Below are 14832 nucleotides of genomic sequence, written 5' to 3' on the forward strand. Positions count from 1 at the left end.
TATTGGTTGGTAATTAATCATACCTTGTGTTATCTATATGACACTTCATCTTTTTGTTTGCACTTGAATTATCATAGTGATCTCTCTCTCGATGAGTTTAGCGATTTTAAATGGATTAGTAGTGTTGATAATAAAGAGTTTAAGAGTGGCTACATTATTTTTCTTGGTCAAAACTTGATCTCTTATAAATGTAGTAAACAATGTATTATTGCTTGGTCTTTAACAAAGGTGGGTTTTGGCTGTCAAGATACGTCACCCACGTCACTTGTAGGGTGTGGGTGCTTCACTTTTTTTTTAATATATTTAGTCAAAGATCAAATTGCTTCTTAGCTAACTTGATAATAGCGGAAAAAAACCATTGTGAAAATACCAAAAAAAAAAACCCTTTAAGGCTAATTTTAATTTAATTAATTCTAAGGGTATTCTGGTTGTTTTATTGTGTATTTTATTTTTATTTTTTATATTTAATCAAATACTAAATTCCTCCTTAACTTACCTTATAATTACAAGAAAATCATTGTGAAAAGACTAAAAAGTCTATTGAGGACAATTTTTTTTTCTTCCAATAATATTTTTGTCGTTTTACTATGCTTAAAAAATAAAAATAAAATATATATACATTTCTGGTCAATCATTTAATGATCAATGATTCCTCTGAAAATATCTAAATACCCTCAATATCAAGGCATTTGATATTTTTAGAGGAAAGACAGACTTTATTGCACTCTTTCAGTAAACAATACAAATGAGTACGGTCTACAGTGTTTTTTTCATGCACAATTAGTTTTTGTTAATATAAGAAAATCGCTAACTTTGTCAAAGATACATGAACCATGATCGATCCGAGCCCTCCCTTCCAATACAATGAATGTTAATTGCATATCAAAGCTACAATCAACCTCAATTCACATAATTACTTCCAAGTTGTTGAACTGAAGTTATGCGTTAAACATGTGCAAATGCATGTTGAACTTATCAGCCAAAATAAATGTTAAACCACAATAATTGATGGTAAGACGAGCACATAAGTCAACAAAGAAGGGCATAGCGAAGGAAGTGATTGGCATGCTAATGCAAGGCAGATTCTCGCCATTGGGGACCAGTTGCTCCTCCTCCCTCGCCTTGTCATGAAAAACATGCCCGCCATAAACACGTGAACGAAAATAACAGGAAGCTATGAATGAGGTATTGTCTTGGCTTAAAGTGCAGCCAATACCCTATATATTCCTACACACCAAAGAGAGGCCCACATACTCCTCTTGACGGGTCTATGCTTTTCACGCGGTTGCCTTTTGTTCTCTTTATCTTTTCATGCATAAAATCCACAAATGGGACGATGTGGTGGCTATTAACACCAGGCCCAGATAAATTAAGAGATTTTTCAGTCAGGTAATTCTTCTTTTTTAAAAAAATGGAACATTCTTTTCTTCTTTTTGTCAGAACGTCCAAAATTCTTTCAAACGATCAGTCATGGCTACTAGATGCCTTAGTTATTACTACATCCTCGTGACCAAATCATTTTATTTCAAACGTACATCTATCTATTGATATGAAAGTTGACCGACCATCTCAATTTGGATGAATTTCAGTTTGCTAGCTTTTAACAAGGAAAAAAATGCAAATGCTTTCATTTCTCTACCGCTGGTAGACAGAGAACAAAGTTCAACAACCAAGTAAAATACAACAGAGGAACCTTTCTGGCTAGTCAAAACTCTCGAGGACACTGTATTCATCGGCAAGGTTAAAAACAGTCCCTGCCTCTCTCACCCCTTCTAAACCTGAAATCCTCTTCAGAACAAAACCAAGCCATCAAGAGGTATGAATTGACACACAATATGAGACAGCCCAACATGAAGCCTGAAAGGCTGAAACACATGCTGTCATACAATCTCCAGGATCCTGTGACCACCTTGTGATGAGTCCTTGTGCACCAAACAAGGTGCAAAAAGTGCAATCAGCAAAGGATTCCGTCTTAGACAAGAAATAAAACTATCCTTGCTAACAATCCCATCACCATCGGTATCAAATACATTGAAGAGCTCATGGATCTGCGAGTAAACAGGGAATACACGTTTTGTTATGAAAAACTGTTCTTTCTTTTTTGTTAGAGAACAAATAAAGACAAATTGGATGGAAGATATTATGCAAATCAAATTGAACAAGTCTCTTCGCAAAAATTTGAATGCAGCTACCATAATAATCCGATTAATAATCCCACAAAAAGGAATTCATTTACAACAAATTAGACAGATCAGCTAACTGTTTACCTCATCCTCATCCAAGTTTTGGATTGCTAGTCTTATTGTGTCTCCCAACTGATCAAAACACAACAGAAAACAAGAATGTGAGCAAGGATTCTCCCGAATGAAAGATAAGTAAATTGACAAGTAAAGGAAAGGATTAATATACTTCTTGCTCTGAAATTAGACCATGTCCTCCGGTGTCACATTCAGTAAAAGCTAGTTCACAGGCTTGCCGGAATAGTGGTTGCTTCAAGACATGTGCTGATCCATACAAAAACTGCAAGGACCAAATTATATGATCTTGTAAAGCCAGCCGCATATCATGAGACTATCAAAACATAGTTTCACACAATCCCTTCAGCCAAAAATTATTAGTGTACAGTTACTATAATATCAATGATTTCAGTCATTCCTGGCAATGGAAATCCTTGTAGAAGTCTAAAAAAAGTGTTCCTTTTCCATTTAAGTAGCACATATATGTTGTAGGCCCATACCACAAGCATTTTCTTATTCGTTTAAGCACAGTGTGTTATCTGCTAAATATCCATTAAGTTTGCTCTTGCATCAAATGGAGCTCCAATTAGTACAGAAATAATTCAAAAAAACTAAAATAAAAAAGTAGCGGATCAATACATTTGAAAATTTGAACCACTTTACATTGACTTTGCTCTTGCAAAGTATTTGGAAATCCAATAAATGTAAGAAATTCTGGAAAAGGATAAAGAAAGGAGCAGATAATTATCTCTAGACCCTTTTTGCATTGGGTTAAACAGCAGCCAAAAGCTGTCAGTTTGGACCATTTTTACATTGAGTTCACAGCGGCCAAAATACAAGCTACATTGTTTTGCATCTTTTTTCAAAAACCCCAAAATTTTGCACCACCAAAATGGAGTAACACTTTGGTGAGTCTAGTGGATGAAGTTAAAGAGCATTCAAGGATCCATCAGAAGCTAGTGGTTGAGCACTTTAATCTTTTGCATCTTTTTTGACAAAACCCAAAATTTTGCACCACCAAAATGGAGTAAAACTCCAGTGAGTCTAGTGGATGAAGTTAAGAGTATTCAAGGATCCATCAGAAGCTAGTGGTTGAGCACTTTAATCTTGGTCTTAAGATCATGAATTGCCAAATATCTGTAAATAAAACTTCATAGATCTCTAAGTTCAGTGAGAGATAAGAAGCTTGGGTTTCCATTTGCCTACCAATGTGCCATAGATTTGTTGTGCCAGAAAAGTTAGCAATCAGTCACTGATATGGGCACACAACTGGTAGCTGTTCAGGTCTCTATGATCGCAAATTGATTACAATACCCATTCTAATGATAATTGAACTTATTAACTCAAGCAGGTGAACTGCATTCATGGCAAAGATGAAACAAACAAGGGCAAATTTACCTGCTTGAATGTAATTGATCCTTTCTTCTCTACGTCAAGGAACCCAAATAACTGCAATCCAACAAAACTCACTTATTACTCAAGAAAGCGCAGAATCATGTGCGTGAGAATAGTTTAAAAATCATGATCTGCAGCCTGTTCAATTATAAATTACATACATCAAACTTCATATATTAAGAGTTCAAAAAAATTTCATATAGCACAAGTGACTATCCTTGTTTCTTGTCAATGATTAAATGATATAGCCTTGCTGCTTTGGTCAATTTCCATTCCACAGTACAATAATAATCTTCAATTTGTTTACCCTTAACACAACCCAGTCAAGAGAGATAAACTAGAAAGCCATGAGCAAGAACATTAATTCAAATATTGTTAGATCACAATTTTTTTATTTGAGTGCCCTACACAAAAATCTACTTTTCAGGATAACTAACCTCTTCTGAAAGTGTACAAGTCCTCACTCTCAAAGCCCTCAAAAAGTCACGGAATTTAACACGACCACTGTAGAAAGAAAGAGTCAGAGCATAAGCATTTGCTATCACAGTAAGAAAAAACAAAAGGACTTCAATGATCATAGTCACGAATGAGAGTTTCAGTGTTTTCAATTAAAACTTTAGATGCATCATCAAACCATTACAATGTTAAGCATAGCAGTCAGCAACAAAGAAGAAGAATAAACCATATTTTATGGACAACATAAAAGAATAAACCCAAAGTTATGGACAGCATAACATGGAAGCATGTTCCCGCAGTAACTTGCAGACTTGTAGAACAACTAGAATTGAGAGACAGATGAGAAGAGAAGCCTACTTACAATGCCTGGAAGGAGCGCAGGCAGTCATATATAAAATCAAATAAACATGATATTCATCCTAATAAAGAAAAATGAAAATAGCAATCACCACAAGATCACTTAACAGCTCAGAGAGCTAGTATGGCAAATCAAACACAGGAAAGTGGGAAGCCACAATTCAAACACTGCATCAAATTATCTAACAATACAGTTAAGGGAACTTGACAGTCTTCAGTTTTGCCAGTTCAAGAGGTGCAAGAATTCCACCCGGGGGTGCTTGCCAGGGAATTGAGTAGTCTGAGTAGTTGAATGCTAAAGGGTGGAACTGTCATCGAATTCTTCATATGATCCCACTTTAGTGGTCCATAACTAGACAGTAGCCTCTAAATTCAAGTATCCTTCAATCAAAAGCTAAATCATGCAATAAATTCCTCAGTTCAGAAAACTTCAATACCTGGCATCTGGATTCATAGACAGAAACTTGTCGAGAAAGTCCACAGCTTCCAAACTGCTTACATGAAACAACTGAAAAAACAAAATAACCACATCAGTAAAAATATGGTAAGATAAGCTGTGAATAGGAAATAAGAATGATGCAAAGCCTTTTTTTTTCAAAAAACTACAGGACTTAGTTTTTTAATTGTGCATTGCAGAAACCACATGCTCTGGCAACTCAATGGGTTTAAGAAAACGATACATTAGAATGAAGCAAAGATGTGCAAATGCTACATAGTTCAAATTGCAGAAACTCATGTTACCAAAAACATGGCCAAGCACAATTTATCTGAATAATTCGTGAGCTACTTTCAGAGTAAAGAGCAGCAACCAATTCATCTTGATCTCTCAAACTCACACACACAATCACCCAAAAAACACGAGTTAGCTTTTATACTACAATCCCAACCAAGAAATATGAGGATCGATTTTCTTTCTTCTTTCTTTTTCCCCAGAAATCTTCAGGAAAATCCGTCCTGCATTGTCAATTACTTCAAAACTACAGGTAAGAGCAATATCTGAAAATGATTTTGCTACTGTGTTATTTCTATGAAAGCACTCATCCTCACTGGAAACCCCAACTAGAGGTGAGAAAGGGTCTTTAGTATCAAAACCACATGTGACTTTACCAGCTTATCAGACAAGCACCCACAGGTGTCTTGCTACAGTTACAAGGAAGAAAATTCAAAATTAGAACACGAGCATTTTAGCATAACCAAAGACAAAAGGCAAAAACACAGAAAAATAATCCATTTCTTTATCTAGATCAGATATATAATTCTGGTTCAATTTTCTTAATTAACAAGAAACTCAAATTAAAAGCATTTGAATCAAAATACTTACTGATTCCACCTTAGCCATTTCAACCATATAACTTGAGGGCTTCTCCTGTAAAACAATGTCACGAGAAAAATGAAATATCAGCACGAATGCCACTACCTTTTAGTTCCTCTGACAACAATGTCAACTTCTTATTGTATTAAACAAATTAATCAGACTAATACACATTGATATGTAAGGCTCCATCATGCAATAACTATGCTAGCAAGATGCAGCAAACACATTATATACACAGAAGAAAAATAGAGCCAGTTTGATGTACTACATGTTTTTACACCAAACAGAAAAGACATGGTTGCCAATAAATGAGGAAAATGTCCAGTTCAGCTCAAGAGTATCAAAGGATTTGAGATGTCCAGTCCCTCAGTGTCAGGAACTCGAGATAAGGCCACACCGGATCAACACCAATATTTCTTTCTAATTTGTTTCATGTCTAATCATCACATAAAGAAGTTATGACTTATTAGGTGTAAGCTTAGAACTCCAGACTTAAAAGCAGTGTGAGATGTTAAGTCCTGGAAACACAAAGCAAACCAGATATTCTTAAGTCAACCTGTATCATTACTCTTTCATGCTCATTCCCTAAACACACCAATCAAATACTTCACAATGTGGTGCAAACCCATAAGCAAGATAATTTGAGAGGCAGATGCTGACAAAGAGATGTTATACCTGCTTCGACTCGGATGCTTTCATGAGAAGCATCACGTCGCCGTAAGAGTGATACGTTTGAACAACATTGAGAGCAGAAGCAATAGCATGGCTAGTCTGCATCGATTCATATTCATCAATGTATCAGTATTAGCAAACATCAATGGAATACAGATGCGGACAGAAAAATAAAAAACAATACAGGTCCATAACGAGCAGCAGAATACTGAGCATTTGCAAACATCAAAGGAATACAGATGCGTACAGAAAAATAAAAAACAATACAGGTCCATAACGAGCAACAGTATACTGAGCATTTGCACGTCAAGAAAAAAGAAAAGGAAATTAAAAAAAAGTCCAATCAATCAAAGAACTGAAAGTAAACGAATTAAATCAATTACTTACCCTCTTGGCAAAATGAGCAGGATTTTCTTCGCAATTGTCAAGGGGTGAAACAACTGGTAGATATTCTACCTGTTCAATTTAAAATGAATCATTACAATTATTTGAATGTATAAGAGCTTAAGGTCACTGTATTACATGGTAACCCAGGATCATATTTAACAGGTAACAAGAAAGCATACCTCCATAAAATTGTGAAACTGTGTAAACATTTTAAACATGAGCATTCCCAAAGAAATATTCCCCCTAATAAAAACAGAAAACATGGTAAGTAAGGTTGACCAAACACCATTAGAGACAGGCTAGACAGTCAATAAGGAATTTCCATGAATGAAGAAAGCCATACCAAGATTGATCAAAGTGAACATGGGGATAGCGGACAATTATGGGTTGAATTGCATAACCAGGGATGAATGCTCCAAGTTGGAATGAAATAAGAACCTTTCCGTTAGTAGTCGTTCCCTCAGGAAACAAAAGCACTCGAGGAAATTTATCACATGAAGCTTTTCTCTGTATTCAGATCTTGAAAGCACATTTCTGTATCAAATAGCTTATAAATTGATAAAATTATTTAGATTTATTTTGCAAACTAAGCATAATATGCCCTGCTGCATTTCCCAATTTTATAGACTTGTTAGGTTTTCAAGATCTACTGGGACTACTACTGAAACAACACAGTGACAAGTTTAAGACATCCAGACAGAAAAGAGCATTCACAAATTAGGTGCATTTTCATGAATCTGAGCATTAGATAATTAATGTTATTCACTAACCACTAATATTATTGAATAAATGAAGCATAACTAGTAAATATTATAGAAACTTTCTACCTTTACTTCATTAACAGCATGCTTCCTTGATGATGGCAAAAACCTATTTACATATATCACCTGTGAACACAGCAAAACAAGAAAAGTGCCAATTAAAAGCAATTATTTATTTATTTACTCTTTTTTTTTTGGGGGGGGGGGGGGCGGCGCGTAAAAAACCCAGTCAATTGCACCTAATGTGATGCTTTGCAATAAGATTACCTGCATTGCTCTAATAATAGTTCCAACAAAGGGCATAGAATCGTGTGACTCGGCCGCAACAATTGTAGGGAAGAATTCAAAAAAATAAAAAATTGGATCAATATATGATACATGATTAGACACAACGATTGGTGCAATTTCTCTTGGAGCAAGCTTTCCTTTTCTTTTAATCCAATGATAACTGCAACACCAACCAAACCACAAAATAAATCACATCAATTACCTTCAATCGAGTATCGCATAAAAGTCAATTCTTTAAGAATATAAAATCCCCATTGTTTCCTACAAGTAATGCCCGCAATATTAATAATCAAAACCCCATCAAGTACATAAAAAAATCAATTCTTTTTTCCAACAACTAAGCAGACCAGAAAGTTTCAAACTTCTACAAAAAACAGGTCATTAATTAAAAAAAAGGGTAAAAATTAATTCAACATAACCCTCCAAAAAAAAAAAACCTCAATCCCCGTCAACTAAATAACCAAAACTGAAAACAACTAACCCTAATAAATCGCTCGCGCACAAAAAAATCCTTTAAGCAATCAAACAGACCCTAAAAAGAGAAATTTAACATACCCAAAAGAGAACAAAATACAGCGAGCACAACCCCTAGTGACCCACATTAACCTAGACCTCCATTTGGGCATAGGATTATGCATGTCCTTCCATCCTTCTAATGCAATTTTTGTTGCAACATATCCTATAGCCAAACAAACCCCAAAAAGCACCAATCTTGCAATTGCAATTGGCAAACAAATCACAATCTTAATCAATTCATATAATCCCTCAATATAAGGCGTATCATTTTTAAACGGATCCAGGGTCGATGGTGCGGGTACTGATAGTCCATCTGAGCCGAGGAATTCAAAAGGGTTGCGAGAAGAAGTATTGGGGTTAGGGCTAGGGTTGTGGTTGTGGTGGCTGTTATTAGATTGTTGAATGGTGAAGTCAGAGTCAGGAACGGAGAGGATTAGATGTGGAGAATCAGAAAGTTGTGAGCAGAGGAGAGGGGATTCAAGATCATGGTTTGCCATTGTTGATGGTTAGTGAGGTGAGGTGAGGGGTTTCAGGGAAGGAATTTTTTGGTTTTTTTTTTTTTTTTTTTTGCTAATTGGAGGTGGAAGGAGTGACGGAGAGGTGGATGGATTGTTTACTTTTATTTGTTTGGTTTCTTAGAAAGGCAACGAGTGAATGGGTTTTTTTTTGTTTTTTTAATGTTATCTCCCACGATGTCCTCATGTGGCTCTTTTTTTTTTCTCTTTTTTTTATGTTCTTTTGTGTCTTTTGCAAAACCGAAATCAATTTAGAGTTAGTTTAATAGAATAATTTTTATTTTTTATTTAAAAATATATTAAAATAATATTTTATTTATTTTTAAAATTTTATTTTTGATAAAATCAATAATATATATGGTAAATATTCGGTGAAGAAAATTTAGGTGATGTAACTACAATTTTAAAAACTAATAATTATTATATGAAATCATCGGAAAAAAATAAAAAGACAAGAGCTTCTGATGATAGTGAGAAAACCAAAGCGAAACTCATATTCTTAAAAGACTACGAGCAAATGTTGGTCTGCTTAAAATATCACATGAGAATTCTGAAGGGTATATTTAATTAGTCAAGTTTTAAGTTTCTTTTCTAAAAGTTATCGGTTCGAGTTTTACAAATCTCATAGCTATTAGAGATTTACATGATCGTTAACTTCAGAACCCATAAAATTAGTTGAGGTACATATAAACTAGCCCGGACATGTATTAAAAAAAAAAACAGCATGAGTCTTCAAATGAGAACTAAACTCAGCTAACTTTTTCCAGATTCAAAGGTGGCGAGCAGTATTTTGCACATGAAAAAATCAATCATTAGCCATCATGTGGAAGACATATCTCAGTTATTCAAAGAATACCTTCATTTACGGATCTAGATTTACAAGATTCCTCGGTACTGGTCCTGCATGTTCTGCTTCAAAACTCTGAAATATCTAATATTAGATAAATGGCCTGAGATTCTCATATGACAGTGATATCTGTATCATAAACAGCCTGCCAAACCCATCTGATTCACAGCAGAGTAAGCGTAATCTTATTTTTCCCAATTCCTCTGGAGGTTTTGACATCAAGGGAAGAGAGTGGTCACAATAATTTAGATCTCAGCCCCCATGATGTACATCATTGCCGCTGCTCATTGCTGTCAAAAAACAAAGAGGCAGAATATCAATTTGCAACAAAAACTAAAAAATTTTAAAAAACCTAAAAAAAAAAAAGAAGATGAAATTCAACCTGTGTTACAATGTTCACGAGGCTGAGATTGATTACATAGAAGACAATAAAAAAAACTCCAACAAAGTACACTTCTCAATAAAAAAATTGTTCAGCGATGAATTTTGAAAAACAAATTTATATATATAAAGATTTGAGTCGATTTGAGTTCATAGTTTTAAAACCCGACTCGGCTTGCTGGGTCGATCCAAGACCTGGCTGACCTGAGGCCGCAACCAGACCAAGTTTAAGAAAAAATAAGAAAAGTTAAAAATCCAGGTAATACGGCGGGTTAACCTGGTAACCTGGTTGTAACCCGTTGACTATTTATTTTTTTAACCAAAACGACATCATTTTGATTTATAAAAATAAATTGAGGTTGGCCCGATGATCATCATTACTTATCCCTATCAATAACTAATTTTAGAGTGTTTAAGATTGTATTCGTGGTTTGTTTTAAAATATTTTAAAATATATATATATATATCAATATAATATTTTTTATTTTTAAAAATTTATTTTTAATATTAATATATTAAAACAATTTTAAAATATAAAAAAATAATTTTAAACAAAAAAACAAATCTAAATTTTGGCAAATCTTCGTTTCCGCTACATTTCCAAACGAGGTCTTCGCTTCACGGTCCACAACCAACACACAAACTACAGTCCATGTCCGGTCCAACCGACCCTACCCAAAGGTGAGTACTTGGGATCTCTAAGCCCGATGGGCCTCATATTTGGATTACTCTCTGTGTGACTGAAACGGGAATCAAATGCCAAGTCAGAGAGTAGGGGTTTCTTGTGGGTTTGATCAAGAAAATAGAAAAAGTTTTGCCTCTTTTTATTCTTGGTGGGGTTTGGGAGTTTTCAGGGGAGAGGGAAGGTGGTGGTGGTTATTGTTGTTAAAATTACAAATTGATTTGTAAAATTATATGATTTTACGAGTTAATATATATATATATATATAAAATATGTAAAATCAAGTTAAAAATTTGAAATCGGTCAAACTCAGTAAAATCAGACCGATTTTACAAGTTTGACAAAAATTAAAAAATTTACTGCTTTCCTGTCTGAGTTCCCTGACACTCCACTTCATAATTTGTGATTGAAAGTTTAATTTTACATTTCATTATGTGATTACTTGAAAATTTAATTTAGAATTGAATTTCTAATTTAACCATCACTTCACAATTTGTGATTGAAAGTTTAATTTTACATTTCATTATGTGATTACTTGAAAGTTTAATTTAGAATTGAATTTCTAATTTAACCATATAAAATATTAACACAATAAAATCAGGTTGATTCAATCAGGGTTTTAGTAGCTTATTTAACTTCAACTCAACTTGATTCAATCAGGAATTTAACTATATACATGTATGTTTTTTTTTTTTTGTATTTTGCCCAACTCTCTACACTATACATCATTGTTAATGCATATATTGATTTTTAAACAGATTGTTTGTTTTAGATTTGTTAATTTTTAAGTTAATGAAATTTTATGGACATAATTATATTATATTGTATTTTTAAGTTATTTAAGCCATATATGAATTTTTATTTGAATTATGTATTTTAAGGTGTTTGGATATTTATATTGTTTATTTCATTATTTATTAAATTATTAATATATAATTAGTTAAAATATTTTTTTATAATTTTATAATATGAAATTATTATTTGAGTTTATATCGTATATTTTATATTTTATGTTGTGTTAAAAAAATATTTTTTACAATTGATTATGGTAGCAGTAGATGTCGTGGAGTTTTGAAGAGGCTGTGGAGGACAAGATGTGGCGCGCGAGGGAGAAAGGTTTTTGGCGGCAGAGATGTGTGAGGAGGAACATGGAGAGTAGGGTTTCCTGGTTTGTTTATTAGTAGGGTTTAGGCTACTTTAAAAGATTTTAATTAAAGTAATAGATTTTTAAATTTTTTAATATAATTATATCAAAATTATTAAAAATATATAAAAATATCAATTTAATATTTTTTTTAAAAAAAAATAATTAAAAAAAAAACATGTTGAACCATGTTATCAAACATAATTTCTATAATTAGAATTGTGTTGGGTTTTGTTAAAGAAGATGGTCTAGTGATTATTTAAACTCTCTAACCAGTTTTTTTTTTTTTCAACACTAAATATTTTTCCTTTAATAAAATTTTTCTCTTCTTTTTTTTATCATGCAATGATAAATTATTATTATTTTTATTATTATTATATTCAATGCGAGGTATATTGAATTTTGATCAATTAGAAAGATAAATAGTATTCAATATAAAGTACACACATTCCTTATTTATAACTACTTTTATTCTTAAATTTCATCATATTTTTTTCAAATATATCTTTTACATGGGTTTGATACATATTGAATATCAAACTTTTTTAATCACCTTACTTTAAAGTTATTAAACAAAAAACATAAACAAAAATATTCAAAAACACTATTTCTATACAAGTGTGTTATTAAAATCATAATTATAAATTCTTATCGGGATTATAGGTAAGGATGGTCAACTCAATTTTTTTAAAAAATTAAAATAATATTATTTTAATTTATTTTTTCAAAAATAGTCAACTGATTAAGAATTAAACAAGATCAACTCGGGTTTTTAACAGGTCAGATCAAGTCAATCCTTTATTTATTTATTTTTTCAACTTGAAGTACTAGTCTAAGTCTTGGATAGTCAGGTCTTAAATCGTTCCACATAGCTAATTCAAATTTTATAAGTATGGCTTACTCTTGATAAGTTGGTGTAACACCTATTATATAAAAGTATATTTTTGTCAACTTATGCCAAACCTCATTACTTTATGTATTACTTTAACTCAATTTTTTTAAAAAAGTAAAATAAAATCATTTTAACGTTTTTTTTTAAAATAGTCAACTAATTAAGAACTAAATTGGATCAACTCGGGTTTTTGTCAGGTCAAATCAAGTCAATCCTTTATTTATTTATTTTTTCAACTTGAAGTACTAGTCTAAGTCTTGGATAGTCGGGTCTTAAATCCATCCACATAGCTCATTCAAATTTTATAACTAAGATTAAAATTACCTTTATATGGCTTACTCTTGATAAGCTGGTGCAACACCTACTATATAAAAGTATATTTTTGCCGACTTATACCAAACCTCATTACTTTATGTATTACTTCAACTCAATTTTTTTAAAAAATTAAAATAACATTATTTTAACTTTTTTTTCAAAAATAGTCAACTGATTAAAGACTAAACTGGATCAACTTGGGTTTTTATCAGGTCAGATCAAGTCAATCCTTTATTTATTTGTTTTTTCATCTTGAACTAGTCTAAGTCTTGGATAGCCAGGTCTTAAATCGATCCACGTAGCTAATTCAAATTTTATAACTAAGATTAAAAATACCTTTATATGGCTTACTCTTGATAAGTTGGTGCAACACCTACTATATAAAAGTATCTTTTTGCCGACTTATACCAAACCTCATTACTTTATGTATTACTTCAACTCAATTTTTTTTTAAAATTAAAATAACATCATTTTAACTTTTTTTTTTCAAAAATAGTCAACTGATTAAGGACTAAATTGGATCAACTCGGGTTTTTGTCAGGTCAGATCAAGTCAATCCTTTATTTATTTGTTTTTTCATCTTGAACTAGTCTAAGTCTTGGATAGCCAAGTCTTAAATCGATCCACATAGCTAGTTCAAATTTTATAACTAAGATTGAAAATACATTTATATGGCTTACTCTTGATAAGTTGGTGCAACACTTACTATATAAAAGTATTTTTTTGCCGACTTATACCAAACCTCATTACTTTATATATTACTTTATATTTAAGCATATTTTATATTTATTGAAAAATTATATATATTTTTCCGATTATAAAAATGATCAGCATGGAAAGAAAAAAAGATTTTAATTATAAAATTACAAATGTTAGTCTTAATATGGGATTAGGAATCCATTTTAGTTTTTTCAATCAAGGTTAAACCTTTCAATTCCAAATCCCTTTTCTTTGCTTAGTTTTACCTACTCCCGAGACCAACACTTGGTTAAGCTTTTCAAGTAAATCAAGTTTATTCTTTAATTTTATTCTCTTTAAGGTTATTTCAAGTACTTTTTTTTCTCTTTAAGTTCAAGTTTGTATTTGTTTAAATCAAAGACCAAATCTTGGTTATGAATCTAAGCATCAACTTCATTCAGTCCTGGGCCTAGCCTGATGGGGATGTCTTTCTAAAGATAAACTAAAGCCACTTGCATTGCTGTAAGAAAAAAAAACTAAGGGCCATTCCAGTTAAACTGTCTCTTAAGGAAACTTTAAGCCAATATCCTAAATTCTATTCTCATATGTTGAAAGAGTTGAATTGCTTGAATTGGACTTCAAGGAGGGTCTTGATGTTATTGGCACTTTGTTTTCAAGCAACTTCTCCTAATTTGACAATGATCTTTTAAGGTTATGTATCATTTATGTCCGAAGATTTCTAGTTTTAAACTTTATATCTGTCATTTCCACTATGCCAAACAGATGGTGTGGCAGAAGCAGGTTAGCCAAGACACTAGCTTACTGTAGTGTAAGAAAGTTTATGGATAATACCATCCCTCAGCTGAAGTGCGGCCATTTGAGATGTTATGCCTCATATCGACTAATCAGGATGGCAATCAATGCTACAATTAATTGGTTTCTGCCTTAATAATATTTATTGTAATCTGTGTATCTTTATTAATTCCGAAATACA

At 32.4% G+C, this 14832-nt stretch overlaps 1 protein-coding gene across 1 annotated transcript; it reads right to left on the minus strand.

Annotated features, from left to right (window-relative positions):
* Positions 1 to 1598: 1598 nt before the first annotated feature.
* Positions 1599 to 8969, minus strand: LOC7461735 (lysophospholipid acyltransferase LPEAT2). Its single transcript, XM_002302517.4, has 14 exons — positions 8424 to 8969; positions 7848 to 8028; positions 7647 to 7706; positions 7163 to 7326; positions 6999 to 7062; positions 6820 to 6888; positions 6436 to 6531; positions 5767 to 5811; positions 4883 to 4953; positions 4070 to 4136; positions 3636 to 3686; positions 2410 to 2520; positions 2268 to 2315; positions 1599 to 2048 (listed from the first exon to the last, which is right to left on the minus strand). The coding sequence occupies exons 1-14, from the start codon at positions 8879 to 8881 to the stop codon at positions 1881 to 1883; spliced, it is 1653 nt and encodes a 550-aa protein (XP_002302553.1). The 5' UTR covers positions 8882 to 8969; the 3' UTR covers positions 1599 to 1880.
* Between the last annotated feature and the right edge of the window lie 5863 nt (positions 8970 to 14832).

The sequence above is a fragment of the Populus trichocarpa genome, chromosome 2 (assembly GCF_000002775.5).
Source record: "Populus trichocarpa isolate Nisqually-1 chromosome 2, P.trichocarpa_v4.1, whole genome shotgun sequence".
Lineage (NCBI taxonomy): Eukaryota > Viridiplantae > Streptophyta > Magnoliopsida > Malpighiales > Salicaceae > Populus > Populus trichocarpa.